Below are 25,806 nucleotides of genomic sequence, written 5' to 3' on the forward strand. Positions count from 1 at the left end.
TTTCAGAGAAATATTAACTTAACACAGGAAAATGCAAAGGAAGGAAAAGCAAAAACCTTAGGTGCTGTTGAAAGCAAAATATCCTTTTATACGTAAAGTCATACTTGTAGCAGTGTTGAAACAATATTTTAACATCTTAAAATAAAGATAGGGAAGGAAGACTGTTAGCAACGATGTTTAGTTTAACTGCTTTAGCACTCACCTGAGGAAGCTTTTTATCTTCATCAGATAAGCAGTCAATTGCATTATTAAATACTTCTTCAACCATTTTCTTTTCTTCAGCTAAAAGAAAAAAAGTTCAAGTTGAAGCTATTATCAAGAAACCAATCATCTAAAGGGTATCAGATAATCATCCAAATATGATTTGTAAGATTATTTAAATATTACCAGATAAATTTTTCATAATAGGGCAACTTAAGAGAAAATTCCTTATGCAATTCTGTTTGTTTGTTTTTGGTTAGGCAATGGGGTTAAGTGACTTGCCCAGGGTCACACAGCTAGTAAGTGTTATGTATCTGAGGCCGGATCTGAACTCAGGTCCTCCTGAATCCAAGGCCAGTGCTCTATCCACTGCACCACCTAGCTGCCCCATCCTTATGCAATTCTGAACTTGCTTAATAAATATAAAACACGAGGAAGCAATATGTCTTTAAGATAGTTGCTATTATATTGACTACCAAACAATACTGACATGCCATCACAGAATATTACTGCTTTTTATAATAATTTTATCACTGGATTATTATAGCAATGAAATAACTTTACGAGTTGCCCACCCACAAGGTCAAGAAAACACATTACACACTATCAATTCAGTAGCTGGCTACTTCAAAGGCTCTTTTTTCTTGAGGCTTTAAAATGCACATAAAATTAGTTGTGTCAAGTTAACTAGTTTATAACATCAAGAATCAGAAGGGCCCAATCTTCTCATTTTACAAATAAGGAAACTGGGACCTAAAAAAAGTAATGATTGGTCTAATATTACTTAATTCTAATATTACATAATTAAATAGTACAGTCAGGATTTTCAGTGCTTTCGACTAGACCACAATACCTACCAAGAAGGCATTTTATTTTCCTAAAATAATTGCCAATGCCATAAAATGAATATATAATTATTAGCACTAAGTAATAATATCCACAATTCCACTTGTTCCTGAAAACCTGTTACCGCTTAAGATTCATGAGGGAATTCCCTTTTCAAAATTATTGATGCCATCTTTAGAGCTTGGGGGTCTATCTAGTTCAATAATCATATTTTACAAATGATAAAACTAAGGACCAGGGAAGTTAAGTGACGTGCCTGAGGCCACATAAATACTGCAAGGCAGATTCTCAGACTCTAACTGCAACTTGTAAAAGAATTAAGCACACGTATTAAAAGAAAAAAAGCACCCCTTTCATTTTAAATTAAAATATTTATAATTACATATAGTGATAGGAGAGTCCTGCATAAAGATATAAGAAAAGATACTGTATTTAATTACGGCATCATACTGACAAAAGAATAACTTTTATGAACCTCAGATAAACCTGTGTTCTAAAATAGGTATTCAGCTATATACATATATATATATATATATATATATGTATGTATCTATATGTACCTGAAGCATTAGCATACATAAAAACAGTTCATCTATACTTGTTCTATTTAAATGTGGGATCATTTGGCCATTATCACTGAAGAACCAGTTTTGGTAGCTTTGTAAATTCTCTCCCAGGAGAGAAAGTTCTGCAAATTTCAGTTACAACATCTGAAATTCTCAAAAAAAACAAAAACAAACAAAAAACCCAGCCCTCACTTCCCAAACAACCACACCCAAGGAAGCAAAAGAGATTCTTGGCAGTACACAGGAAATTTTTAAAAGAGAAAAAAACCCCAATCTTTTAGAACACCCCAAGTACTCAGAGATGAATCTAATAAATAGCCCTACAACCTGCTCTTCTTTCCTCACTGATATTCATGTTTCTGTATCCATATCAATTGATTCCCGTCCCTAAGAGTTCTATGGAATGCTGGTGTTTTAACTTTTTAGCACGGCTGGATAATAATAGTAATAATAACAGTGGCTAGCACTTGTATGTCTATGTGCCTAGTGTGTACCAGGCACTGTGCTAATGGCTTTATAAATATTACCTCATTTGATTCTTACAACAACCCTGGGAGGCAGATTTTATTATTTTACAGATGAAGAAAAAGAGGCAAACAGAGGTTAAGTGACTTGCCCAAAGTCATACAGTTAGTGTCTGAGGCAGGATTTGAATTCAGTTCTTCCTGACTACAGATCTATCCACTATACTTCCTGAAGTATATTGACATGCTCATGTCTTCTCACACTGGCAGCATGAAATCATGAGATTAGTTTTTCCTCATACTACATGTAGACCAAAGATGTAGGTAGGCCTTTTCTTTTAAAAAACAAAATAAAATAAAACAAAACACAGGGAAACATTTACAGCTCATCTCTCTTATTTAGTTTGTATAAGTGAAGTTCTTTTACTTTTAAAATAGTTTTAAATAAATATAATATATATAAATATATATACAATAGTTTTACTTTTAAAATAGTTAACCTTTAAGAGCAGAGTTTGAATAGTATTTTGAAATCTTAAAGGAGATTTAATTTGGTTAATGTGGGATGAGTTATATTCTGCTGTACAAAAATATTACCCACATCAATATCATCCAGGAAATAGACGATAAGTGTTCCTCAATTTAACAGTGAACCATAAGGTTATATACACTTTAGTATAAGTGTACTGTAGAAATTCTGACTACTAACTCAAATGAAGATTTGACATACTTATTAAAACAGTATGAACTCAATTTCTAGAAGTTGTTTCTAAAACATCCACAAATTCTTCCTCAAGCTTCATGAATACATCTTGATACTCTAGATTCCTAGAGTCATTTTACTTTAAAATGCAAAAGCCATCCTCATTTGTGTAGTCAATGAACCCTGGCCTACAGCAAGGGGCACCCTTCAATCATATTTATTTAGAAATGGAAAATGCAGTTTTAGATGCTCTAATACAAGTACACATGGAATAAAAGATTGTCTCACAATGGTAAAAACTAAGGGAGCAGGTGGCCAGATGGTCCTTTCGAGGCCAACAAATTCTGAATTATTGCATCAAAGTCTTCCTAATTGATATATATGTTCTTAGATTCCAATAATACCAAAATATGCTCTTTTTTCCTTTCTATGTGTTCACATCGATGTACCTATTGCCCCTGTTGACACACTTACAAGACACCCCTACCTTTTCATTCCATGTAACTCTTATCCATGATCTTCCAAGGAATCTCCAGATGAAGTACCTTAAAAAAACTGCAGGAATTTCTCTAAGTATTTTTATATTTCCTGGGCACCAGTGGGGCACTCCAGATGTTATCTTTCATTCTTGTTAGGTGATTACCCCCACTTCCATTTCTAAGTTCATACCCAATGTATAGATTTTCTGATCCATGTTGTAAGACAGGTTATAGTGCATATTCAAGTTGTGGAATATTGCTTTCATCTCTAAATCATCGCATTTTGTGAACATTATTTGCATTTTCTATTTCTACTTTCACTTCTAAGTATTTGCCAAAAATCAGTTACTGTACAAAAGATATTTTTGGCATGTTAAAAGACATTTAACTGTTTTACATTGTAGAGGGGACAGATGATACCTGGGACAATTAAGGGTGAAGCATCCAGCCATAGGCTTCTGAGATAATAGGGCAGAACTTGGCTCTGCAGTTAGAAGAATATTTAATTTTGCTTGTCCAGGGACATAAAAAGGGAGAAAAAAGGCACTAAATACACCTTCCTTGAGTCTCTTCTGTAAGATGTGGGTTATACATACCAATTGCTAAAAGCCCCAGCATAGTTTAAGAAGATTGGAAAAAAGGGGACTAACTATTGTAGTTGGAATAGTACTTTTAGGACAGAAGAGTTGTATTTTTATAAACTGTATATACTTATAGTACAATCAGAATTTAAAAAGAATCAATGTATGTCAATTTCTAGTATCTGGACATTTTAAGATATTATTGTTGAGGTTGATAGTTATCTCTTTGGTTTTATGACACATTATTATTGGTTATATCTTTGACTTACTGGATTCGGCGTAACCCAACTGTAACATTTTCCCTATGAGAAAATTTGATGCATATGAAGACTGTTCCCAGAAAAACAATGCAGCTAAAAGTGAGAAATTACTAACTTTAAAAACTTGCCACATAAAAGTTTCATAAAAAATGAATAATTGAGTGAATAAATTTAACATAAAAACTATATTGAAATTACTAGTACCTGTGTTGAAATCTAATTTGGTCATCTGGAGGGCATATGCTTCACAGTCTTTTTTACTGAAACTAAAAATGATTACAGGCTGAAAATTTCTTTCCATAATCATCTTCACAATTTTGAACACATTTGATGGTCCTGCAAAGACAAAAGGTTGGCTTAAAAGTTAATTTTTTATATAAATCATTAACTTAAAAACAAAAACTCTAATTTTTAACATCAAATAATCTGAGACTAATGACATAAACGAATTTCAAAGCAGAATTAGAGATTACCTTTTGTTCCTCCTTTCCTCCCCTTCTGATCTCCTTTTGCCAAATCTCCTGCATCTCTAAGTACTTGCATTGCAGTATTAAAATTATCTTCTCTGAAATCACCCTGGAACCAAAGTTACAATTTCATCAAAAATGTCAACACAATTAAAACATCTTTTACATCACAAAAATTTTTTTCTGAAATAACAAGTAATTTCTTAGCATAAAAGAATAAAATTATACCAAGCTGACTAAAAGAATTCACTTCTGAAAGATTTACATGATTTTCATACAATCCTAAGACCTATACAAAGTAATTTGTAAGTAAAAGCCTAAATAAAGCAACTTGGCCTTCACCTACCATTTATGGTTAAAACACTAAATTAAAGAGTTATGATTAAGAAAAAAACAACACACGAAAATCACTTACATTTTCATCAACAACAAGATGAAGGCCATCTCCCCCTGCTGGAAAGATATAATGTTGCAATGGAGTTGGTCGATAATCTGTGTAAATTACATGGCAAGGCTGTAAATTTAAAAAAAAAAATTGAAAACAGTTTATTCCTTAAGCACATACATTTTTTTCTACCTAAATTTCTTTTGAGCCTTTAAGGTACTGAAGTGACACCACAGGTAGAATCCTGAACCTGAAGTTAGGAAGATCTGAGTTCAAATTTGGCCTGAGTCACTCACTATCTAATTGACCTTGGGCAAGGCATAATGTGTTTGCCTCAGTTTCCTCATCTGTAAAAGGGGATAATAGTAGCACCTACCTTTCAGGGTGATTGTGCGAATAAAAAGAGATTATTTGTAAAGTGCTTTGTAAATCTTAAATACTCCATAAATTCTAGTAATTAATATTAACCTACAGAAATAACACGTTCCAAACACTGAACCCACAGTAGAAAAATCTTTTTAAATCCTCATAATAATTTTTCAGAAGAAGTATTTAAAGAACACATGTGAAAAAAAAAACTCTTAAGTCACAGTACCATAGGCATAGCTACCCACTATTGGTTTAAAAGGATTCAAATGTAATGCCTGAAATAAAAGGTCACACTGTTATTTGGGTCAAATAACCCAAACTACCAGAATTACAGGCATTACCTCTGCAGCTTTCAAAGCTTCACTCAAACAACAGGGATTTCTAGCTGCCCCAAAATAATGATTGGCATTCTACAAAGAAAAGGATGTTTGCTGATGCTGGCAACTGTTTAACTACTATTGCTTGTAAGAGAAAGAATGAGAACTTCCCTGAAAGCTCCCAAAGTAGCATTCTTTGAGTTTGACAGGTTTGTATAAACTTAAAATCTCTAAAGATTAATTCTCTTTCAAATCTAGAGATAAGACACTGAATGCTTTGTGTAAGGAAAAGACAGAAGGCCACTTTGGCTGAAACACAGTGTACAACAATGAGGCTAGAAAGACAGGTTGGGTCTTTAAAGCTAAACAGAGCTTATATTTAATCCTTGAGACAATATGGAATTTATCCAATGGAGTTATCCCAACAGAGATGTGACATGAACATATGTGAGCTTAAGGAAAATCACTCTGCCACCAGGGTGGAAGACAGACTAGAGTGGAGTGAGATGAGGCGGGGAGTCCATTCAGAAGGACACTGCAATAAAACCAGATGAGATGTGATAAGGGCCAGCATTAAAAGATCCTTTTTTAATAGAGAGGTTTTTAATAGAGAGAAGGGGTTGGAGATGCTGTGGAGGCAGAAAACCATATACATAAGGAGTAGAAAAGTGCAAATGGAAAAAAAAAACAACAAAACAAGCAAAACTGAATGCTATGAAATTATAATGACCAAGTTTGGTCCCAAAGGAAAACATGGGAAGACATCACTCCCCACCACTCACTTCTTTGCAAAGGTGAGGGACCACGGGTAAATATAACATTGCAGATAATGTCAGACATTTTTTTAGATAGGTTGGTTAGTTTTGTGTAACTTTTTCTTCTTCCTTCTTTTTAAAAAATATTTCTTGAAGGAGACAGCTTGGGGGGCAGCTAGATGGTGTAGTAGAGCACGAGCCCTATAGTTAAGAGGACCTGAATTCAGCCTCAGACACTTGACACTTACTAGTTGTGTGACCCTGGGCAAGTCACTTAACGTCAATTGCCTCACAAACAAACAAACAAACAAAATACAGCCTGGGAGCAGATGAAGGAAGGATATAGGGATTCAGGGATATACAGATTATGCCTACCTCCCCCCAATCAATAAAAATGTATTTTAATGTATAAGGCTAATATTGCCGTGTAGGGTTTTAGAACAACCACTGTACTTTGTCAAAGGTCTTTTCTAAATCTACTGATGTAACAACCTGTTTTTAAATGTTTTTGTTTTTAACACGATTATCTTGTTTCTCTAATTTTGAACTACCCTTGAATCTCTGGTATAAATCTTTGTATCAAATACCTCTGATAAGGGTCAGGACATGGCACAGGGTAAAGAGTCTGATGTTTATGACTCATGTGACCCTGGGCAAGTCACTTCTCATCCATAAAATGAAGCGACTGGACTAGATGATCTCGGAGGTCCCTTCCGGTTCTAGATCTAAGTGGCCAAAGGACAGGAACAAACAGATCAACAGAACAACAGAATGCACTAAATCACTGACTACAAAAGAAACACAGATCAAAACAACTCTGAGATTTGACTTCACACGGATCAAATCCTGGAAACAAAGTGGATGCTCATCAACTGGTGAATGGCTCAGTAAGAGCTGGCGTATGAAGGGAAAAGAATACTGTGTAATAAAAAATTATGGATAGGGTGAGAGTGCAGAAGCATGGGAAGACTTGTATGAACTAACGGAATATGAAGTAAAACCAGGAACACACTATACATGACAACAATGTTAACGGAAAGAACAACTGAAAAACTGAAAACAAATGCTCTGAAGCACTAATGACAGAGTTTAGCTTTAAAGAAGAAACATAAGAAGAACCCTCTCTCCTGTCTCTACAGAGAAGGGGAGATTATAAGTATGGAACAGGGAACATGATATCCGATAAATGTTGGAACATATTTTTTCAAAGTGTAGTTTTGCTAAACTTGTAAAATGTCTTTTTTATTCTTTATGGTATACAGGAATGGTTCTGTGACAGGGAAGGATATGTTGGGAAATGTCAGTGAAGTTGAAAAAAAAAGATATCAACATGAGTGTGCATATTTATAGCTTAACTATTCATCTATACAGATATGTAGATGCATAATCTATATATCACACATAGATATTGTATATGTAGTTACATATGTGTATATATACCTATATGTATGTATGGCTTTATAAATATATATTATATATACATATATACTTTATATATACCTATGTGTACGTATAGCTTTATAAATATGTATTTATAAATACATACATTTAAGTAATTAAAATAAGAAAAAATAATAAACAAGTTAGAAAAAAGTCACTTCTGACAGACAGAACTTAATTTTAGTATCAATGCTAAGTAATTTTAGTAGCCAACATGTTTTTCTAGAAAGTAAATACAGGTTTTAATTTTTGCTATGCAGAGGTTGTAAATATTTCTTCAATGGCTAAAAAAACAAAACAAAACAAGAAAAAAAAACAGATCATGGAAGTAAGGACCAAGAAATGCTGAGGGAAAGAAAGATCAATATGAGACCTGCTGTAAGAAAAAAGTTCTTAAAAGCGATAATTATCCAAAAGATAGAGGCTTACTTGGGATGTAGTGGGCTACCTCCTCACTGGAGATATTTAAGCCAAGGCAAGAAGACCACTTTCCAGGTGTTAAAAGAGATGTCAGATTATATGGGATTTAAGGTTTCTTCCAACTCTGAGATTTTGTGATTTTCTTTTAGTAAGGTGGTAACAAGATTAAATTACTGTTACTAGATTAATAGTGCAAAAGTATTCAGTTTAGATTAAAATAGGTAAATCTTGGGAGTCAGCAAGGATAAGAGTACTAATCCAGAAATACATCAAGCAGCTAACAACAACAACAACAACAAAAAAGGACATATATGAACTGGTGTACATATATATGTATGTCAGGTTTTTCAGCCAAGACATATTTCAAGGTGTCTTTTGCATTTTAACTGGTATATGGATATAATTGTTCACACTTTCTCCCCATTTGACCATATGGTCAGTTTTGGCAAATACCTGCAGATTATAAGAAATTGTAGGAAAAGGACCCACGTCCTTTTACAAAAATATTTATAGCAGCCCTTTTTGTGATGGCCACATTGGAAATTGAGGGGATGCCCATCAATAGGGGAATGGCTGAACAAGTTGTAGTATATGAATGTAATGGAATACTACTGTTTCATAAGAAATGACGAGCAGGCGGCCTTCAGAAAAACCTGGAAAGACTTGCATGAACTGATGCTGAGTGAAGTGAGCAGAACCAGAAGAACACTGTACACAGTAACGGCAACACTATGTGATGACCAGCTTTGTTGACTTAGCTCTTCTAAGCAATGCAATGATCTAAGACAACTCCAAAAGACTTCTGATGGAAAATACTATCCACATCCAGAGAAAGAACTACGGAGTCTGAATGCAGATCAAAGCATACTATTTCTCCCCCCCTTTTTTTCCCTTGGATTCTAACTCTTCTTTACAACATGACTAATGTGGAAATATGTTTCATATGATCGTACATGTATGGCCTATATCAGACTGCATACCGTTTAAGGGAGGGGGAAGGAAGAGGAGATAATTTAAAATCCAAAATCTTATAAAAGTGAATGTTGAAGATTAAAAATTTTTACAAATATATTTCCAAAAAAAAGAAAAGAAATCTGTAAACATTAAAAAAAAAAAAAAGCAATTGTAGGCCTTCATTTGCAAAGCAAGATATGGTGAATAAAACATTGCAAGGTGCTTGCTTTTTGTTTTTTCACCCTCTCCTTTATCTTTTTTTGCAGGATTAGTTGTACAGTACTGAACATAAAACAAATCTAAAACTAAAGTATTATGCTCCTTGACAAAGACACTGTTTTTAGTAAGGAAAGAAATACCTGTTTATGTAAATGACAAATCCACTCTGCAAACTGTCGAGCGTTTGGAATAGTAGCAGATAGGAAGACATAGTGAACATTATCAGGAAGCAAAATAATAGTTTCTTCCCATACCACACCACGCTCTAGAAAATAAAAACCACAAATACAGAACTCCAAATTATTGAAGTAATACTGCCAGAAACTGTTTTTTCCTCATATACTCACCCTTACCATAAATCTATATTAGCATTAGAGTCACCTGATAACATAAACCCCCAACAAAATTATGCACTAAAGTGCAATAGCCTGAACACTTTAGGACTAAGTACCCCTGAAGGTAACTTCATATTCAAAGGACCGAAATATTTCTACTTCACACCAAACAAGGAAGACTAATGATCTGTACAAAGTCAAAAAATCAAAAGTTATCTTTTTCTTCTTAAGTTGTGGTGGGGTACAGACCATGGTGGGGGGGTGGAGGGAGAGATAAAAATGATTTTTGTTCATTAAACAAAAAATTTAATTAAAAAAAATGCATAAGTAGATGGAAAGTAATTGTAATAGACTAAGGATGTTGATGCTCTTGATAACAATAGGAAAGTATGAGAGAGGGGAGGGTTAGGGGGAAAAGAGAAATGAGTTCTGTTTTAGACATGTTAAATTTGAGATGCCTATAAAATATACAGTTCAAGATGGACATTTTATAAATCATACTCAGAAAACAGAATGTATACATTACCTGAATCTCTCATATAATGAATTTCATCAAATATAACCCAAGCAACTTCTCGCATAACCTCAGACCCTCGGTATAGCATACTTCTCAAAATCTAAGGAATTGAAAACAGAATAGTTTCTGTAAGACACTTAAAAATTCAGTGGAAAACAGATCTTTCCTAAGAGTAAGCAGTTGGAGGGTTTTTTCCGAGGAGCATTAGAATTTTTGCTTAGGCTGAAGAGTAGGTAACAGGCTATGTTTTCCTAAATATGCTTTCAAATGTCAGAATCACTTGGTACTTTTTTTTTTTAACATAAGAGCATGCAGGAAACAGTTGTACTGCAAGGAGAGTCACATTTCATCCATTTTTCCACAATTTCCCAGTGAACAACAAAGCCTATTCCAGAACCAGAGTTTCAAGTTCTACTATCTCAATTCTGAAAACAACTTTGATGCTATTGTCCATCTATGACACAAACCTCAGATGGTCTATCAGCCCTCACATACTACCAATAGTGCTGCTAGTTTTTTTTTTTTAATCATCATTCCTGGGTTGTCTTTGAGTCATACAGACAACATGGCTCCTTAAGATATCCTTAACATACCCAAAGCACAGAATTTCTAGGAACAGGCAATTATCTTTTTTTTTGGACCAGACTTGTGATGTCATTTGTACAGTAATGTTTCAGTTAAGAATCTCCCTGTACAATATATATCAGCATCTGTTTTGCAATTTATAGTCTTACAGCTTACAATATCTATGGCGCTGAGGTTAAATGACTTGCCAAAGTGTCTCATAGCCATTATGTGTAAGAGGCAGGATTTAAGCAAAGGTCTTCCTGAGTACAATGCTCTATCTACTACACTATGGCAACTCTCAGCCTATCTATCTTTAATGCTGGTCCAGAAACACAGACTATGACTTAAGAGGCAAGGAAAATTAAAGCAGCATCAAAATGCAGAACAAAGTATATCTGGGCAAGAACTCACACTGAATACTCCTAGGGCATCCATTTTTGGATTTATGCCCACTAGTATTTTACACTGGTCAAGAAGTAACCACTATACAAACATGAAGCTCTACTGTGATTTTAAAAAACCCTATTAGTATCCCATATTTACAAAATCACAGTCATATGTCATCATTTAGATGAGAAAAAACTAGATTCAAAATGTAAAAGCTAGGGTTTAAACTATCTACAAAATCACATTCCAAAGTAACAGTAAGCACTTTACTACTGATATTCTTTTCAGATTATTAACCAAATAACTACAAGAAAGCAAATTTAAAATTCAATAATACTGTGTATTTAGACTTTTAGATAAAATAAGTATGTAAATATTCTGAATTTCTGACACAGTATAGTTTTACAAGTTTTAATTCCAGAAGCAACCTGGAGGGAAAAATAAAGTGAAAAGTTAAGTAATTTACCTCAGTAGTCATAACCAGGCAAGAAGCTGTAGGATTTATGGTAACATCACCAGTCATCAGGCCAACATCTTGAAATTCTTCATACATTTCACGGTATTTCTGATTACTTAAAGCCTTAATCGGGCTGGTAAATATCACACGCTGCTTTTCTCTCAAAGCCAAAGCAATGGCATACCTAAATATGTGAAACCAATTTTAAAAAAAAATCACAAAATTCATACTCAAAGTTTTCCTTTTTGATCTATTCTATCAATACGTTTGTAATTTCCCTTTTAGAAAAAAAGGTTTTCATATGAATAAAATTCTAGTAGCTGGTCTTTGGAAAAACCAAAAAGGATTTCAATGAATGTTAACAATATCTTACTCTCAATTGTCCCTCAACCCCAACTGCCTTGCAAAAAAAAAAGAAGAAATAAGAATGAGAATTCTAAACTTATACCTCAGTAAATGAACTTATCTCAGTGAACACAACTTTATTTGTTACTGAATTAGATTGAATTGAGGTGGTATAATGCATCAGAAAGGCCTCACTCCCGGTACTTTCATAAACAAATTCTTTACTACAGGCAAGTAACTTCTTCAAGCCTATGTTTCCTCAGCTGTAAGTTGAGTTCCAGAACAAGACAGAACTGTCTTTCAGGTATTCCTTGCTCTAAAATTCCAGAACTATGAGCAAGGTACAAATGAAATCTGAACTGAAAATCACTTTACTGTAGAAGTTACAGAAAATAATGCTTATTTTTTAAAGTTCATTTAAAAAATGAAGTTACTTACTCAGCACATACAGTTTTTCCAGCTGATGTATGTGCAGAAACTAAAACTGACTGGTTGTTATCTACACACTGAATGGCTTCTCTCTGAAAGGCATCAAGAATGAATGGATATTCCTGCAAAATAAATAAAATCCAACAAAATCTTTAGGAGAATGACAAAAGAACATGAAGGATTAAGAACAATGTTCAGAAAAGCATCCACAGATGACCTGTTTGTAACAGATACATGATCCTATTGCCAAAGACAGAGGAAGGGATTTTTAAAAAAAAGATTTTTGATCAAGAAGCGCTAAAATTTGGTCTCAATGTCTTAGTTTTTTATGTTAAGGAAAAAGACTTAAAAAAATTCTCAATATCATAACCTTCACCAAGTTGTAATCTGATACTGTGCAGTTGGGACCTGGAGATTGCCTAATCCAATTCAAAGATGATCCTCTAATACGAGAAGCTCATCACCAGGTTGGTCACAAGGTGATGGATTTTTTTTTTAAGGCAATTGGGGTTAAGTGACTTGCCCAGGGTCACACTACTAGTAAGTGTCAAGTGTTTGGTCTGAGGCCGCATTTGAACTCAGGTCCTCCTGACTTCAGGGTCGGTGCTCTATCCACTGCACCACCTAAATGCCTGAAGTGATGGATTTTTTTAGCCACAGTAATGGCCAAATACTAATGAAATGCAGAGGGGTTATGATGCAAGACAGAGGTAGAAACCAAGGAAATGAAATAATAGCCTTAAAGTATTAAAATATATAGACTAATAAAGGGGCATCTTCTATGAATACAATTATTAATATTTTTAGCTCACATACAATATAAAAAATAGTGAATTACTGAAAGAAAATTACAGACCTTGGCAGCTTTTCCATCTCGTGGTCTCAGTGGAACATACTCTTCATCTGCAGGTAATGCAACCTAATGAAAATTAGAAAGAAAAAATATAAAAATGACCTATTACTTCCAGATTTATTTCTTAGCTTTCTCAGAGAGCCATCTCCAAAATGCGGTGGAAATTAAATGTGATGTGATTAAAAGAAATTGGAGATAAGGTTACTTTTCATTTGTAGCACAGTACTGTAGAGAAAGCACTGGCTCTGGGGTCAGAAGACTTGGGTTCAAATCTCCTTTCTGGCACTTATTACCTATATATATAGCCTTGCACCAGTCACTTAACCAAAAGATGTTAGTTTCCTCATTTATAAAATGAAAGGACTGGACTAGATAACCTCCTACGACACTTCCAGTTCTAAAATGGATTCTTAGGTATTAAAATTCCTTCCACAAATTTGGAGCAAACAGCTAGAAAAGTAACTAAGTAAAACAGGATACAAAAGGATACAGATGGTCTTATCTTGTTTTGCTGATAGAAGTTAGTTAAGTAGAACAACAGATTTCACAGAATTAAAACAACTGCTAAAAGTAATTAGGTAAAATAAGATAAAGCTGGTCTTATCTTGCTTTGCTATTAAAAGTTAGTAATTAGGACAAAGGTTAAGCTTAGCTTAGAGTGCCTGGCTTATAAATATTAGCTTCTCCACCTCCAGGAGGGGCTAAGATGCCATTTTCTGAATATGGGATATATGAAGAAGGAGGGAGGACGTGTCAAGGAGTAGATGTGTAATAGGCGTACCAGAAAGTTGTATGCTCTGGAGAACTCGGCCAATGAGGAAACAGAGGAGGGACTTTGCGGCCAGGATTAGAGATAAATAGCGAACTCCTGTCTTGGTACAATGTGTCCTAGTCCATAGGACACCCGTGGTTGCAACTATGTAATAAACTGGGCTCTGAACTTCATCCCTCCTGAGTCCGAATGAGTTATTTCTTACATATATCACACTCCCTTTTGATGGAAAATGAATAAGGAAGAAGTCAAAAGTAAATTGATACTTCTCAGAAAATGTCAATGAAGACCTATATTACTCAAAAACCTATAATGGGGGGAGGGAGGAGAAGGAAATAGGTAGAGGAGGAGGCAGGGAGTATTCAGAATCTATGCTAATCTGTGCTGGAAAGGCTAAGAAAAAGTAACAACAAAATAAAAGGGAAAATAAGAAAGTAAACTAAAGAGACTAGAGATAGAACAGGGTAGAGGCAAGCCATATGAGAGTTGTGAGAACTGGAAACAAATTCATATAAGCAAAATTAATTTCAGAGATCAAGTGATTACGTAAAAGAGAAGAAAATGGGTAAAGAGAAATCATTACAAAAGAATTAAATGGAGAGCATAAATCTAATAACTATAACCTCAAAAGTGAATGAAACTCTCCAAGGAAAATGAAAGACAACTGAAGAATGGATGATTAATTAACAAGTATTTAAGTGGCACTAACAGCTTGAGGAAGGGCACCAAAAACCCCTAATAGAAGGTGGTGCTTGACCTGCATCTTTAAATCAGCAAAACTCTGTCTTTTCTCCCTCAAATGAGGACAAAAAAAGAAAATGAACAGGTGAACGTTTCTTTTTCTTTTTTTAAAAGGATATTATTCTGTACTCAGTCTTTCTTTTTATCAGGAGATGGGCAACATGTTTCATCATGAGTTCTCTGAAATTGTAGCCGATCATTACATTGATTAGTGCTCCTAATTCTTTCAAAGTTGTTTTTATTTTTACAACAGTGTTATTGTAGAAACTGTTCTCTTGGATCTGCTCACTTCATTCCCTATCAGTCCTTGCAGGTCTTCCTGAAACCATCCCTTTTATCATTTCCCATAGAACAAGAGTATTCCACCACATTCATCAACCACAATTTATTCAGCCATTCTCCAATTCATGGGCACCCCCTCAGATTTCTTTGCCACCTCAAAAAGAACCATAAATATTTTTGTTTTGTTTTGTTTTGTTTGGCAATTGGGGTTAAGTGACTTGCCCAGGGTCACACAACTAGTAATTGTCAAGTATTTGGTCTGTATAAATATTTTTGAAAATCTTGCTTAGAACTAATACCCCTCTTAAGTGAATCTAAGAGGGGATGGATTCCCTCTGGGAATCTAAGGCCCAGAGATAATGTGTGGCTTGTCTAAAGTCACTGGTAGTTAAGTTGTAGAGGCTGGTTTTATTCATTATCAAAGATGAAAACATTTTGGAAGTTTTGAAAAATCCATTCTATTTTCTATTTCTTGTCCTCCTGACAGTTTGAGCTATAAATCCCTTGGAATGATATAGTTCAGTTTGGTCATTCACTAACCCTTTTGGAGAACTTCACTGTTCATTACCTTTCGTTTTTCCAAATGATTTTGTATTATAAACTAATGTTGCCCTTGTTTCTTCTGTGTTCCACTTAAGCAATTTCTCACCTGGCTGCACTACTTTGGGACTTCTTTGACTGGTTTCTCCACCAGACCCCAGGAAGTTTATTATTGGGATATAACCTTACCATCCTGTAAAATCTCATCAGCCTTGGGACTCCTCATCATCACTACCTTCTGCCTCTCTGATTGAAGGGCAGAACCTTGAACTTCAAACCTCCATTCAGGAGACAGCCCAGCTCACACATCTCAATTCTGTACTACTTTAGGACCTCTATGACTGACTGTTCCACCATGCCCTCTGCAAGGGGTACTACTTTTTCTTCACCCTCTATTTTTTTTTTGTATGTTATTTCCCCTTTAGACTGTAAGCTTCTTTCTTATTGCCCAGTGCTTAAGCACAGTGCCTTACACATAGTTGGTGCTTAATGTTCATTGATTTGCAAAGATATCAACTGTTTGCTGGCTATGACAGTGTCTAGGTTCTTTTGGTCTCCTCACTGAGATACTGCTTAGACCTGCCAATGGCACTCTTGAGGAAATGACGGACCTGGAGTCAGAATAAGTTCAAATCTGGTCCTAGACATTGTTGTGTCCCTAGGCAAATCATTTAATCTCTGCCTATCTCAGTGTCCTCATCTACAAAATGGGGACAATAGTAATAGCACCTCCCAGGGCTGTTCTGAAGATTAATGAAAAAATATTTGTAAACTACTTTACAAACATTGGAGTACTATATAAAGGCTAGCTATTATTATCATTATCATCCCAGTGATTGTAAGTTTTAGGGGATTAGATAACTAAACATAGTATGATAATGCTACCAGAGATGAGGAAAGGCATTAAGAAAGGACAACAGAAATTTCTCCAGGACTTAGCTTAAAGCAATTCCAGTCTGAGGGATATATGGAAAAAGATTACAGCAAAGTAGTGAGTCCCCAGTCACAAGAGCACCAGAAGCTTTTCATAGAGATGATTCATGCCTCAGGTAAAGGTAGAACAATATGATTTCTGAGATTTTCCAAATCTCATATTCTACAACTCTATAAAGATTTTTTAGGAGCTAGAATCGCATCTGGCCTTGGCTTTATCACAATGACTGAAACAAAAAGTTAGGTGGGAGAGGAAGAAGCAGAGCATCCATGCTTTGTATTATGGTTAAGTTTGCGTGTAGAAAAGAAAGTAGGCATCCTTCTGTAAGGATGTAAAAGGCACAATTTGCAGAAGAAATTCCAAGTTCCTAATGAACATAATTTCAACCAAGCTAAGGCACATTCTATAAGTCAAGATTATATAAAAAAGAAAATAGATCTAAAGAGGAGCTCAAACAGACTAGACCTAATGAAGGCTTATAGAATATAGATTCTATTTTATGTTTCTGAGGACCTTTGTACTTTGAAACATGAGAAGTGTTTTAATAGGTCAGACTCCCATTTGAACTATAAGTCATTTTTGTTCATTAGGTGTTGCTCTGAATAGTTCTTAAATGTCTTAGTAAGGTATCATTTAATTGCCTCTCTCACCTGCTCTTGCTACAGCAAAAGTTCCTTTCAAATCCTATGTATTTCATTCAATGTACTGAAAATATTATTCTCATAGGTTTCACTGACCACCTTGAAAGAAAGAGATTAAAAGCTTTTGTCCTGCAGGGAGACTACAGACTATCAAAGACAGTCATGTGGTAGCGAAACTGGGATTTATGAATTCTAGACCTCTAAACTTTAGGACATGCGTCAAAAGTGGAATATAAGAAGCAACATGTTATAGTAAAAACAGTACTAGTTTTGAAGAGCTAGTTATTTTACTTTTCTTATAGCATCTGTAAAATTTGACAAAATGACCTCTAAGGTTCCTTCCTACTCTAAATCTATGATCTCATTATACATAAAATGACAATGCAACACAGATACTGCTTAGCCTTTCCAAGCTGCACTGATAACTAAGCTGTTTACTGCCTACTAACCTAATTACTCATAGAAAATGCCCAGTCTAAAGTCACTGTACTCATTATTTATACTTACCTCATGTGTACAGCCTTCAACAGTTTCCACTGCTTCTACCTTGACTCTGGGCATGAGATCTACCAGACTAAAATAAAAAAAAAAAAGTTAAGATTATTTCCACCCCCCAAAAATTTGGCATACATACTCCTACACACAATACATAATTTCTGAGGGAAAAGTAGTTTAAAATATCATGATTCTACTTCGGAAGAACTTTCAATTTATAAAATTTTAACTATCAGAAAACACAGTAGCATGATGTAGTAGAAAGAGGGTTAACTTGTGCAACTTGGGTTCAAATTTTGTCTCTGACACATATTAGCTGTGTGACCCTGGGCACTTATCTTCTTAGTACATAAGGCAGAAAATCTATAAATGTCTAAGTGCAGAACACTTGTGGTACAGGGACATGCGTCATCAGGAGTTGCCTACACCAATGAAATCATTGGTTCAGGCCAAAAAAAAAAAAAGACACAAGGTAATTTGTAATAGACACAGTTGTATTCTTCACACCAAAAATAAATAGAATTTCTTCTACAGTATTATTTCTGGCAATTGCCTATCTTAGCTTATCACTAATGGCTACCTTGTCTCAGAAGTTACCTAAATTATTTTGCTCCCAAGTTGGACGTTATTCCTTAAATTCTTTGACTGCACAACACTGTTAAAAGCAAACAAAAAATATTCTCTTTGTTCAGATTCTAGTTGTCAGTGGTGACAGCTATAGTTGCTCAATGCTTTTAGCAAGGTGCTAGCTAATCTAAGAAGAGTACACTAAAGAACATTTTTTTTTAAAAATCCAAGTGTATAAGGCGGAAAAAATGAAAATCTTGCTTCTGAAGGTTTTGCTTTACCACGTTGTTGTGCACAAATAATACCTTTTATTTCATGCAATTATACAAGTGTTTGGTTCTATAAGCCACAAATTACTTTATACCTAGTTTCAAAAAAAATCTTTAAACCTTACGCCAAAGTGACACAAAGTAACAAAGAGTGCTTGAAATTTACAATAAAGCGAATCTTACCTTACATCTTCTGCTAATGTATTTTCTATTCTGGGCTTCTTTCCAAATATAGGTTCATCTGTACCTTCCAATTCTAAATCTCTTTTATTCTTCCCAACATTGGCAGACCCTGACTGTGGTTTATCATCTGTCCGTTTTCTGAAAAGTAAAGTTTTTCATAAAAGTTTTCATTTTTAAAAAGTTCATAAACTTTCAAAATTCCAAATAAAATGTATGCTACTTCTAGAAAAATTCAGCTACAGCAATATTAACAAATTAAGACATTTATGAAATTTACGTAAAAATGAAAAATTTTATCTATCATTACAGCTACTTTCCAGCATTTCATCATTTCCAATACTTACGCCTGAATATATTCCTTCTTCCTGTGACTTCAAATCCCTCCTCTGATCACACTTACCTGGGTTCTTGGATCACTTCCTACTCTAGTATCACTTGTCCTCCTTCTTCAATCTTAACCTTCTAGTTACCCAGTTCAAGGCTACACTACCTTGTCCTTTCAAATCCTTTACCACTACCGCCTCTTTACAACTGCAACTTCATGACTTGCCACCACCCAACTCCAGATCATGCTCACCATCTCTCTCCTCCCTTCCCACTCATGGGCAGCTAGAGAAAGTCACAACTGTGCTGACTGGTCTACTATACATTGTTATCTAATCTCAATGGGGTTCCTCACTGAAACAGGGTAACCCTACTCTACTCTAACTCTATCCTATTTCCCACACAGACTATTCCAAATCTTCTCCATCTCCTTAAACTTCCAGTATCATGCCTTTCTTCCACCTTCATAGCTAAAGACCTAAACTAATGTTTTACCAAGAAAACTAAGTCCATTCATTGTGACTTTGTTCTTCTTCCCTTTTTTCACCTCATAACCTGATCCCCTACCTCAAAACCAACATTTCCCATTTTCTCTTCCTTTATTCCAGTTTTCTGAAGTAGGTCTTCTCACCAAGACCAATCCTTCCACACAAAACCTTGACTCTATCCTATATTCTATAGCAGACTGCTCTCTTAATCACCCCTTCCCTCAATCTAATTTTCAAACTCTCCCCTTTCTATTGGCCCTTTCCTAAGGCTACAAATATAACCAAGTCTCTTCCATCCTTTTAAAAAAAACCTTATTAGACTTGATCATCACATCAAACTTTCTCTCTTTATTTCTCCCTGATTCTTTCCCTTCTTTTTTCTCCCTCTCTCTTTCTTATCATGTCTACTAAATCTCTATTGCTCCTTATTACTTCTAGGATCAAACAAACTTCCCCACCCCAGCCCGCAACTGCCCCCCCGGCTTTGGGTGGGGAATTAGATATTCACATCCTGACCACAATCTACTTTTATACACACTACAATCTATACACACTTATACAACTTATACAACACTATAAAAAGTTTTTTTTATACACACTACAATCTAGACAAATAGACCTTCTTAATTGTCTTCATACAGGACACTCCATATCCTAGCTCTGTGCCTCTGAAATATTCCTCATGCTTGGAATGAACTCCCTTACCTTACCACAGTCACTCAATCCCTAGTTTTCAGTCCAGTACCACCTCTTACATGAAGTCTTTCCTGGATCCTCTAGCTTCAAGTTCCCCTCCCCAATCCCGCTTCATCTTTGCATATATACACCTTTACGTGAACATGCTGTGTCCCCTGGATAGACTGGAAGGTCCTCAGTGGAAGGGATTGTGTCACTTTTGGCTTGTATCCCCAGAACCTAGAATAATAACTTATACATGATAGGTAATAAATAAATGCCTTGTTGTTCAGTTGTTTTTTAGTTATGCCTGACTCTTCGTGACCCCATTTGGGATTTTCTTGGCAAACATACTGTAGTAGTTTTCAATTTCCTTCTCCAGCTCATTTTACAGATGAGGAAACTGAGGCAAAGTTAGTGACTTGCCCAGGGTCACACAGCTAGTAAATGTCTGAGGCCAGATTTGATTTCAAAAAGATTAATCTTGCTGACTCCAGACTTGGCACTCCATCTAGCAGCCCCCAATAAATGCTTATTGATAGACTATTATTCCACATCTAGTCTGAAGTCTATAACAACAGCTTATAATACCTACTCCATATCCTCAATATTGCATATGCTTCTATAAGACCTACTTTTACTTTCCATAATAATTTAAGCACTTGGCTCTCAGTTTTCTGTTAAATTCTAATAACCACCTACTATGAATTCAATATTCATGAAAATGGCCCATTTGATACCCTGGACATCAGTTCCTCAAATCCACTGCTCCACTCCAGCTACCAAATGATAAGAGTACACCCATATTCAAATCTGGTACTCTCTAAAACCCCCTCACTTCTCAATTCTCCTAACATTTTATACCCATAAAACTTGTTCTTTGCCCAGGACCTCAGGTTGAGTGAACCATCTCACTTTCTTCATATTCATTAGATTCCTTCTAACCATACTTAATTTCTTGCCCAGCCTGGATCAATTGGGAACCAACTTCAATGCTGCCCTAGACTCCCTTTTTTGTCTTCATCTTCTACTATAAACTTCTATACCATTTTATAAATCTGAATCACCACCACCATACACTAGTTTATTTCTCCTTTGAGTCTGCATAATTTGTAAGAGAAAGGCACAGAACTATGCCAATTGGGTCCACTATACTTCTCAATCTTTATAGGGGGCTAGTCCAATGTCTTCAGAAATCTGTTCCAAATAAGTCAAGTTAATATGCATTTACTATAAATTGATATATACAAAATAAACTGGGGATAGTATTAAAGGAAAGTCACTAAGAATAAGGAGTACTAGAAAAAGCTTCCTGCAGAAGATGGGATTTTAGCTGAAGACTTGAAGGAATTCAGGGAAGCTAGGACGCAAAAATGAGGAGGGAGAGAATTCCAGGCATGTGGGACAGCCAGCAAAAACGCTCAAGCATTGGGAGATGGGAGTATTGTGTGTAAGGAACAGCAATAAGGCCAATGTCATTGGATTGCAGAATACTTGGGGTATGAGAAGACTGGAAAGGTAGAAAGGGACTAGTTTATAAAGAGCTTTAAAACCAAAATAGCATTTTATATTTAAATCTGGAAGCAATAGGGAACTGTGGAGTTTACTGAATAAGAGGGTGACATGATCAGACAGATGCTTTAGGAAAATCAATTTGAAGGTTGAATAGATTGAAGTGGGAAATACTTGAGTCAGAGAGACCTACCTGCAGAATATTTCAATAGTCCAGGAGTGTGGTGATTTTTAAGGCCTTTACCAAGGTTGGTGGTGGGAATATGAGAAGAGAGAAAGGGGCATATAAAAGAGACTCTCCACAATACTACTACAACTATCACCTAATTGGTCTCCCTTCATCTATCAACAAGCATTTATTAAATACCTACTATCTGCCAGACTGTAAGCTAGACACTGGAGATTCAAATACCAAAATCCTTGCCCTCAAGGAGTTTATGCATTATGTAAAGTATACAACATATAGTTAGAAGTGTACAATATATTCACAGCCAAGAAGATACAGGACATCTAAAAATAAATAAAAGTTATTGATGTCTACAAACATCAACTGGAGTAATCAAGACAGGCCTCGTGAAGAAGGTGGCCCTTGAGCTGAGCCTTGAAGAGAGTTCAGGGTTTCAGGAGGCAGAGGTGAAGAAGGAGAGCACTGAAGCCATGGTGGGCAGGCTGTCACAGACATGGGAGATGGAATGTCAAATCCAAGGAACACGTAGTAGGCCATCCTGGTCGGATCACAGAATGCATGGGAAAAATAATTTGTGATCAACCTGGGAAGATAAGCTAGAGCCAGACTGTAAAGGGCTTTAAATGCCAGAGGAATTTGTACTTTATCCCAAAATAAGGGCTCTAAAACTTTTTTGTACCACAGACCCCTTTGGCAGCCTGGTAAAGCCTTCAGCAAGCCCTTTTCAAAATAATGTTTTTGCATGCATAAAATAAAATGAATAGGATTACAAAGGAAACCAGTTCTATCAAAATACATGTATCAAAAAAATTAAAAAAAAAAAAAAAAAAGACATTCACAGACCCCAGGTGAAGAACTCCTAAAGGCAGTAGGGAGCCACTGAAGCTTCTTAAGGAATAACAAGGCAGCCCTGTGTTTTAGGACTAACCATTTGGCAGGTGTGTGGAGAATGGACTAAAGAGTGGAAAGAACAAGAACAAGGAGACCAAGAAAGAGCCTCCAGAGATAAGCAGGACAAGAGAAAACGAGTACCTACACTAGGGTCTTTGTTTATTAGCAGAGTAAATAAAACAGATGCAAGAGATTTTGAGGAGACAGAATCAACAAGACTTAGTCACTGCATGGACAGGGCGAGAGGAAGCCCAAGTAAGAATGAAGGGTTAAGGATGACTAGCCAGTTAAAAACCTGGTTGACTTAAAGTACAATAGTGACCTCAATAGAAAAAAGAAGACAGAAGGATAGGTTTAGAGAGAAAGACAATTCAGTTTCCAACTCATTCAATACAATGTCATTTGATTAATCTTCCTAAACTACCACTTTTTCCCTATTGAAAACTCTTCAATGTTTCCCCCTTTCCTAAAGGATAATGTCCAAAACCCTGTCTAGCTAAAGAACCTCTTCTAATTGGCTAAAATGAACATCCTCTGCTCCAATCAAATTGTACTACTCACTGTCCCCTGGAGATGTCCAGAATTTTCCCACTTTCTTTACCTTTAGTAATAACATTCACTCCCTCTGCCAGAAGCACATTCCACTGAACAGCATTCCCTGAGCACTTAAGGGGAAAGTTCGTTATTTCTGAACTTGAGTATTCACTGTTCACATATATTGTCTAAATGTATGGTATCATACTAATCAAGGTATGGGGGGAAAAGCATATCTTAAATTCACAAAGTCAGTCCCACTCCACGTGATAGTGAGAAAGTCTCTCTGATACTCAGCTTCCTAATCTGAAAATGGAGAAAATATTATTGCACTACCTAGTTCACTGAATTATTGTGAACAAGGCAATTCACAAACTCTATTATTATATGAGTTATCTAGGTCCCCTTAATACCTGTGTGAGTTTAAGCAAATCACTTAATCTTATCTATAAAACAAGGGTTTTAGACTAGATGACTTTTGTTGTTCATTCATCTCCCAAATCTGTGATGATATGATCATTAATAATTTTTTTTTTAAATTTAAGATTCTAAGTTCCTTAAGGAGAGGCCCATTGATTCATGCTTATTCATAGGATCCTGTGATTTAAAGCTAAAAGGACTCCTAAGAAAGCATCTAGTCAAATCCCCTTGTTTTGGAAATTTGGAAGTGAATACCTAGAAAGGACTCCTAATAGACAGTTCCAGTAGTAAGAGAACTGGTCTTTCAATACAATTCCTTTGAATCCAAATTTTTGTGACTTTCACAGTACTGCACAGCTGTCACTTAACAGTCACTTAACAGTGACTTGAACAACATCACACAGGTGGTTAAAAAAAGTGGTACAGGAAGGATCATGGCTAGAATTGATATATTGTTATTAAGGTTTGCAAAACTTTACATGTTATTTGGTGGTGCATTACATAGGGCATGGAGTCAAGAAGGCCTGAATTAAAATCAGACACATTAGCCACATGACTGTTGGCAAGTCACAACTTAAAACAGAAATAACAACAGCACCTATCTCCCAGAGTTACTGTGAGAATAAAATGAGATAGAAGACTTAGCATCTTAAAGCAATATATAAACACTAGTTATCATTATTCCTATCATTACTTGATCTTCACAACAACCCTGGAAGATAGGTACCATTATTATGTCAATTTCACAAATGAGGACACTGAGGCTGAGAGATTAAGTGGCTGGTCCAGGGACACACGACCAGTTAATGACTGAAGCAGGATTAGGCCTTCCTGACTCCCAGTCCACTACCCCATCCACGAGGGCACCTAGCTGGGCCCCTTTTAACTGTTGCTGGTTGACTTAAAAAACAGAATTCTCATACTCTCCATTCAAGGTACGAGTAAAGTCGGAAAATCAGGTCACACTGACAGGTGTGTCATTACAAGGCTCGAAGCTTGATCCTGTAGTTTTCTTTCTTTCTTTTTAAAAATTTCCCTTACCATAACCGCAGCTTATTTTTCTTCCCCTTTTGACATCTGTCCTTTGTCTCTGCAACTCAACTCCCTAAATTTACTTCCTAAATTTACAATAACAAAACAAAACAAGTGGTGCTCATAAACAGCATTTAAAGCTCTTCACAACCTCGCCTGTCACCACCTTTCCAGACTTTCTTACACTCTGCCCCCTCTCCCTGTACTCGACCACACATGCAGTGACCCTCGGTCTCCCGTCCCCTCCGTGCCTTTGCATCGGCCGTTCCCCAACCCTGGAAGGCTCTTCTTCCGCTGAAATGCCGCCTCTCCACGCAGGGGCCTTCCCCCCTCGCATCACCTCGCCTGCTCTCGGGGCGCCTGTCACACACCCAGCCCCCGTCACTCGCCTGCTGTCTCCCCTAGAGCCCGGCCCCAGAGAAGTGTTCCGGAGCAAAGCTCCCGGACCGCCCGTCCCTCCTCCTCTGACCCCGGACTGCTCTCGTGGCCTTTCTCCCCCAGCGCGGCCTGCGCTTTCCCCGACGCCGGAGGCCCCGACTCCCTCTGCACAAAGCGCTAGCCTGTCTCCTGCTCCCCTTCTGTGTCTCTGCCCGAACGGCTCCGGGCCCTCTCCTTACTTGGCCTTGCCCGCGGCCTCTGCCGCCCCTTTCCCTTTCTTAGCCCCGGGGCTCGGCGATTCGTCTTCGAACACGCTGAAGAGCTCGTCCCCGAACGCGTCCGCCATGTTTCCGAGCGGTCCAGCCAAATTACTCCTACCCACAATGCCTCGCAGTTAGGCGGAGGGAGCGTTCGATCCCGGCCCACGGTGTCCAGGAGGGAACAAGAAAGCTCGAGTTCACGCGGCCACTTGGATTTTTTTTCTCTTGTATCTTTTACAGTCTTTCCAGCCGGGAGAGGAAAGAGGGAGAACACGTAGCACGCGGTGAGGGCGGAGAGAGGGGCGGGACTGCCGCGGTCAGGACCAATCCCGAGGCAGCACCTCGCCGCGGCTCCAGGGAAGTCC

General features: G+C 36.5%; 1 protein-coding gene across 1 annotated transcript in view; it reads right to left on the bottom strand.

Annotated features, from left to right (window-relative positions):
* Positions 1 to 25,653, bottom strand: part of MTREX (Mtr4 exosome RNA helicase) — an 85,776-nt gene extending 60,123 nt beyond the window's left edge. The window contains exons 1-12 of the mRNA XM_027863423.1: positions 25,421 to 25,653; positions 18,741 to 18,878; positions 17,734 to 17,800; positions 13,320 to 13,382; positions 12,473 to 12,585; positions 11,699 to 11,873; positions 10,288 to 10,378; positions 9,567 to 9,691; positions 4,983 to 5,081; positions 4,574 to 4,676; positions 4,305 to 4,436; positions 203 to 282 (exon numbers count right to left, since the gene is read on the bottom strand). Coding sequence (XP_027719224.1) covers positions 203 to 282; positions 4,305 to 4,436; positions 4,574 to 4,676; positions 4,983 to 5,081; positions 9,567 to 9,691; positions 10,288 to 10,378; positions 11,699 to 11,873; positions 12,473 to 12,585; positions 13,320 to 13,382; positions 17,734 to 17,800; positions 18,741 to 18,878; positions 25,421 to 25,527 — 1,293 coding nt within the window. The 5' untranslated portion in view covers positions 25,528 to 25,653. The remainder of the gene's footprint in view (positions 1 to 202; positions 283 to 4,304; positions 4,437 to 4,573; positions 4,677 to 4,982; positions 5,082 to 9,566; positions 9,692 to 10,287; positions 10,379 to 11,698; positions 11,874 to 12,472; positions 12,586 to 13,319; positions 13,383 to 17,733; positions 17,801 to 18,740; positions 18,879 to 25,420) is intronic.
* Positions 25,654 to 25,806: the final 153 nt, after the last annotated feature.

The sequence above is a fragment of the Vombatus ursinus genome, unplaced genomic scaffold (assembly GCF_900497805.2).
Source record: "Vombatus ursinus unplaced genomic scaffold, bare-nosed wombat genome assembly UNPS02014772.1, whole genome shotgun sequence".
Classification (NCBI taxonomy): domain Eukaryota; kingdom Metazoa; phylum Chordata; class Mammalia; order Diprotodontia; family Vombatidae; genus Vombatus; species Vombatus ursinus.